At 26.7% G+C, this 6,489-nt stretch overlaps 1 protein-coding gene across 2 annotated transcripts; it reads right to left on the bottom strand.

Annotated features, from left to right (window-relative positions):
• On the bottom strand, positions 1-5,074 carry LOC124533676 (protein rogdi). Of its 2 annotated transcripts, none has more exons than XM_047109097.1 (7): positions 4,914-5,074; positions 4,755-4,826; positions 4,429-4,560; positions 3,813-3,970; positions 3,054-3,174; positions 2,762-2,971; positions 1-950 (listed from the first exon to the last, which is right to left on the bottom strand). In XM_047109097.1, exons 1-7 carry the CDS (start codon positions 4,947-4,949, stop codon positions 882-884), a joined length of 798 nt encoding a protein of 265 aa, XP_046965053.1. In that variant the 5' UTR covers positions 4,950-5,074; the 3' UTR covers positions 1-881. The 2 variants fall into 2 exon arrangements, with proteins under 2 accessions (XP_046965053.1, XP_046965054.1); XM_047109098.1 differs by having other exon boundaries at positions 2,762-2,968.
• Positions 5,075-6,489: the final 1,415 nt, after the last annotated feature.

Raw genomic sequence — 6,489 nt, 5'->3', positions numbered from 1 at the left:
TGAAGATGTAGCTTTGATTTATTGGCTGTTATAACTGTCTAAATAATACATATAAAAACATTCAATTTATTTTCAGATCTTATCTGTATAACAAACATCAAATCTGATTTGTTATTTATCATAGTAGCCTCCAATTATAATGATTACCTGCCTTAGCAACATTAACATAATAGTTGAAACATAGATTTTTCTCTTTTTGACAATTATAATTTGATGTTTAAAAGAAGAATACGAAGCATACTTACCAAGAGGCCATACAATATTTTATCATACAACATTACCATTACTATCTTCTTCTAACAAATGTCAAATCTATGAGAGAAAAAGAGAAAACAATGCTTAACTAAAGTTTTATGTGTAAGGCCGTTACGCTTCTGTTATTATCTGACACTTGTATTAACTTTTCATAATAACAGAAACATTCAAATACTGGTAATAATAGAAATAAATAGTTACTGTAACTAAATATAATTTGACTAAATGCTAAAAAATATTAGAGCAAAATATAAATTTTATAGTACACCAGGAATACATCTTTTACACCAAAAACATTACTGATTAAAATTTTACACAGTTTACTAAATATACTTATGTTATATTAACATTATAAATATACATTATGGTACAAATATTACAACAAAGTCAACGAGAATATCAACAATGGACTCAATAACTATATATTAAATTAATACATGCATGTTTACACTCATCAACAAAGTCTTCAAAATAATGTTTCTATTTGGCTTTGTGAAATAATTATTTCAAACGATACTTCATTATAATAAATAGGAGAATTTGAAGAATTTGAAATAGTTTAATTTGAATAATGAGCGATGACAATAAAACTGTGTTGACAAGTGTAAAATTTGATTTATGTTGTTTTAATTTAATATCATAGAAGCAGATCTTGATCCAACGGTGAAATCTTTATATTGTGAGAAGACACATAGCTGAAAATTAACAAAGATCAAATAAGATATGTAAACATAGAAATTTAATTGTATATATTCTAAGTTATTACATCATCATCATCATGACATTGAATTAAAAATTTGAAAATCTAGTGAACTATAAATAAAAAATATATATCTATTAAACTACTGGAGCGATTTTACTTGAAACTGTAAGTATCACTTAAGTAGTAGTGTAGTTAACTTAGATTAAAAATAAGCATTTCAATACGACTCTTAGTTTTCGAGAAATTCATGGACAAAGATACATATACTCATAGACATATACTCAAATATAATTCAATTCTAACACCTGAGATTATTTTCCTTGTCATTTCAATATTTGTTATACTTGCAAAAAAATCTTTATTTTAACAAGTATTCACAATATATTTTGGAAATTATAATTGTGTAATCGCATATATAAATCGCATTGTATTTACTTATTTATTTATTACAAATATATACGAATTTAATAAATTATTGCATAAAATAAAATATTTTCTTAGAATCTAGATAAGAGTTGTTGACTAAAAGGTCACAGCTAGCACGACCACTCAAAAGTTGATAACCTTAGTTGATGACTATCCCTCTTATCACACACTGAACTATGTTTTAATAGTCATGCTGTATTTTATCCAAATACAACATTATTTTAGTAATATATAAAATATCCAATATAAACTTTTAAACTCTTTGCAGTTGAATAAATTTTTGGAAAAACCCAAGAATCCTATAAAAACGTCCAATGAAAATAAAATATTAATGTTGAATTTATAATGTAGTTTAGGGTATGGTTAATTTAGGCAGTGGGATTTCCCAAACCACGTCATCGCTGCTACGATAAGCTTATGCCCATGTTCAAAGTATATTTCTCTTTCTTTATATTTTATAAAAAAATATCTAGCTAACTTCTTCATATCGTATTTTTGTAACTTAAAATGGCCTTGCAAATTAATATACAACCTCAAGTTCATAGAGAAAAACAAAAAACGAATAGAGGTTCTAGTAATTCATTCATACAAATTTAAACTTTACACTCAATTGATTGCCGTATATGTATATAAATGACGTAATGGTAATCAATCCTACGAACATAACACCTAGTGTGTTAAACACGTAGTGATAGAATAAAAAGCAAATGATAGGCCGGATACAACACCAATAAATACTCATTAAAAACGTCATATAATAATTATGTTAGAATTTATCTGTATTTTTATGATATGGTTACATTTCATTGGATATCAATTAATCAAATATTGGAATCTTATCATTACGCGCCATCTGATTATCTATTATACTTTATTGAGCATTTCAAGAAAATTAGCAAAATTTTACTTTACATGTTTTTCTTGAAAAACGATCACTAGGTTTTATTTAAGATAAATGAGTTTCATCTTTAAACATTATCAACAAGTTTGAAAAAATATGTTCACAGAAAATACTATTTTGGAAATGAAAACTTACAAATGAATTGTAAACAAAATATACAATTATGTAAGTGAATCCTAAAGAGTTTCTGCACTTACATAGTTGATTTTAGACATTCAAATTTCTTACCCACCCTCAAAATCTATTAATAGGAATACTTCCTACTATTAATGTTATTACATTTGGGTTTGATAGAAAAACCATAAAAAAACTGTTAACATATAAAAATACTTTTTTCAATTATAATTTGAAGTGAAATTTCACTGTCTATGTGTAGATAATAAAATTAAACAGTTAAAACTGCCATAACATACAATATCAAGGTCATAAATGTCTAAACTTGACCAAATTTCTTTAAGCGGGTTATACATACATACCTTATCTTTAAGCTGTTGACACATGTGCAAGGCAGCTGTCAACATGAATAGGACATCACTCAGCCAAGGCACTGCACAGTCCGCTTGGCATGAGTCTATACGCATAGTTCCATGAACAGAACTCAACTGATACGCTACGAATATCAATTTGTGAGACTGTATGTAGAATGATATTGCCAAGTCCTCAGGTAGATTCGGTGAAAGAGCCTTCTGAAAAAATAAAAATGTTGGTGTCATATATAATCCATTTTATTATATCATTTTTATTTTTCATTAATAAAGAGGATCTTACCATATTCCTACTCTTCATGAGCTCATCAATAGCTTTCTTCTTCGGTAAGACTAGGGCAGTGCGAGCTCTTTGTAGTGAGCCTAGCAAACATTGTATAATATGTAACACCTCCTCTGAAGATCTGCAATTTTTATAACAAATATAATGTGATTAGTTAAATTTTTTATATATTTGTTTTGCATGCAGTAATTGTGTCATGTTGCGCAGTAATATTCTTACCCAACTCAAATAAAAATTCTTCAATTTTAAAATGAAAAATAGATTTTCTAGTGACACTAACCTTCAAAAACACACATTTATGAGTTATTTCTTTGAGATGCAGCATTTCTGCACAACACTATGCAATATAATAAAATATTACTTTATAGGTCAAGTTAATAAGTTGACCTATAAAGTAATGTCAATCTGTATATTAGTAGATAGTTATGGTATTTTAAACCTTGATGCTTAGCAAAAATATATTTTACATATAAATAAATTTTATTAATTCCACCCCTAAAGGGATAAAATAGAGGATGACAGTTAGTATAAATCTTTTTAGATTTTCGACAGCTTGAACAGAAATTAAAGATCAAGAGCTGCTACAATCCCTTATTTTAATATATATATATATCTGTATGGGAGACTCCAAGAAAGGACATTGGCTAATTATTGACTAAAACATGACAACTATCACTATAAAACATAAGAAAAGCCACAGGCGACTACTAGTAATATATAAAATTAAAGGATCAAGTGACAAATGAATAGAAAATATACCTGAAAACATAGTGTTTGTCTACGTTATCAATATAGCCAATGGCTTGCTGAAGATGATTAGCTGCATCTTGGATCTGCTGTAACTTCCAGGGCCCATCCTGATTAATCGATGTCCGGCATATTGTGTGCATCTGTCTTAGTACTTTGAAACTAATGTCCTTGATTAACAAAATAGAACATTAGACATAAAGAAGTAGCATTTAAGATTCAATATGACATAAAAATTAGGTATAATAATATACCAGTATGTTACATAATATTTTTAAACCTGTTTTATTTTCAGCTATAATAAATGGAATATTTTTAACAGTAAAGGTACAATTCTTGCAACATTTAATAGTATTAGAAATAATTAATTTTTACTTATTATGTAGTTGTTACACTAAAAAAGACACTTTTATTAATAAGCTAAACAATGAACATAAAGATGCTTTAAATATATTTTATCTAAGAAAATAGTGAATAATAATTTGCAAACAGCTCTTTTAAAGTGTCAAAATGTTAAGTACCTACAAAAATTATTGAGACTATTGAAAGAATGAGTTATTAATTTCATTTGCTATAATTTACCCTTAGACTATTTATAATTTATTATATCATAATTAATATTACTTACTGCATGAGTTATGCTGTCACCAGTTAAAGTAACAATACATTTTAACTGCTCAGGTTGCGATGTTAAAATGAATTTATCTTGTTTTTGACCTTCATTTCCATATAACGGTACTGGGAATCTGTGTGCACATTCCTGGCGATTAAAAAAAAATATCAAGTACTTATTTTGCATCTCAGTTAAATTAAACTTAAAAAAAGTCAAATAACTATTCATATTAATATTTTTGTTTGTCGTGTTTATATTATGCAAATTAGAATATAGCGAATACATACATAACGTAAATAAGATATAGAATTAATAATAATGATTCCATTAGTTATACAAACCACTAAGACAGAATGGAGCTGATGTAATATAGCGTGAACTTCCTCACGAAGTACCCATTCAAACTCCTCTTTCTAAAATAAATTAATGTATTGAATGAGTAAGTGTTCATAATTCAGCAGGACGTGACACTGAATTCATAGAATATTAAAAATTCCTACCAAATTCGCAGCTTCTTCTTTTTCGTTGTCATTCATTTCAATAATTTATAATAGTCTGTAATTAAATATAAATTTTCGTATTTTTAAATAAAAAAGCACTTTAATCCCGTCACCAAGTATTCCTGCCTGTCTTGTCTAATCCAACTCCTGTCTGATGTCTCTTGTCTATAATCTATATCTATAATAAATATTGCCAAGCAAAAAAAGTTTGAATATTTAAAAAATTATTGAGTCTTGATAAATAAATATTGTTGTTTATAATTAATTTTACTTTTAATTTTTTTGATCAAATGACCTCATATTATCATATTTCTGTATTAAGTATTAAATAACGGATCACAAAAACAAAAATTGTTAAATACTCTTTATTAAACGTTAAATTTTATTTTGACTGACAATAGTAATCATCGCAAGTAAAACATATTTTTACGCCAAAGGGAAAAATAAATAAGTAGTGACTATTTAAAATGGTGTTTCCCAATCAGATGCGAAAGCTTTTTACTAAACTGGAAACTATATGCCGAGATAAAGGATATATAGCAGGGTATTTTTTAATTGTATATACATTATACATATATAATACACTACTTTTTTATTCTTTTAACTTTTACTTAAAAAGTAAGACCTAGTTAGCTATATTCCAATTAATTATAAAAATAAGATCCACCAAAATAAAACAATTTTAATTTCAGAAAGTCTGGACGTCACATGAAATTTCCGTATACTATGTCAGCTAAACTGGCTCAGTTCCCATATTTTTTTTATTTGAAAAATAATAATATTTGGATGTACTATCCGTTTGGATGCTTCGCAGCTTTTTATCTTATCAGCAAAATACATAATTTAGCAAATTCTGAAGAAAATAAAAGATCTTGGGCTGAAACCCAACGCCGAGCTGCTGAAAAAGAACATCATTAATATTTTACTAACGTTATATAATCTTTAATTATAAAATCAAAATCCCAAAAAAATATATTTATTATAACACTACGAAATACCCTGCCTTATAATTCAACTGTTCGTTTTTTATTTATTAGAAAGTTAAAATAAAAAAAAATCAAAAAATGTATTTATAAAGTTGGTGCTTAAAAAAATTCATCAATCAATCAAAATAGTTAATGAAAAGTGTCATATTCTTTTTTATTTCAAGTACTAACTATGATACATAATTATTATACTAACCTGTACACAGGTGATCCACAGTGTACAAACTACAAGGTAGTCTATTTAAAATTTGCTACTATGGCTTTTAAAAGCAGTTATTTTAATCTCTTCTTGGCTATAATTTAAGTTAGGAACACATTATCTTAAATATAAAATACTTGATTACTATATTAATAATAATAATAATAAAATAGGTTTATTTATTCCACAGTACTACTCTAAGTTACAAATACTAGTTTAGTTGTATCACATACATACAAACAATATATTATAGAAACAACACATAAAATATATATAAAACAAATAATATGGAACAGTGTTGATGTTTATGATTAATTTTTATTTCGTGTGGACCCCTTCAGGGTAAAAGCCTCCTCCATAGAGTCCCATTTTCCTCTATCTTTGGCGATGG

Source organism: Vanessa cardui, chromosome 11, assembly GCF_905220365.1.
Source record: "Vanessa cardui chromosome 11, ilVanCard2.1, whole genome shotgun sequence".
Taxonomy (NCBI): Eukaryota; Metazoa; Arthropoda; class Insecta; order Lepidoptera; family Nymphalidae; genus Vanessa; species Vanessa cardui.
This window is presented reverse-complemented; position numbering and strand designations above follow the sequence as displayed.

Excerpts from the sequence above, each read along its gene's own strand:
- LOC124533676 (XM_047109097.1), bottom strand. The coding sequence starts at position 4,949 with ATGAATGACAACGAAAAAGAAGAAGCTGCGAATTTG. Across the intron at positions 4,827-4,913 it reads AAGAAGAAGCTGCGAATTTG|AAAGAGGAGTTTGAATGGGT; the intron begins GTAGGAATTTTT and ends AATTTATTTTAG. Across the intron at positions 4,561-4,754 it reads AGCTCCATTCTGTCTTAGTG|GAATGTGCACACAGATTCCC; the intron begins GTTTGTATAACT and ends TTTAATCGCCAG.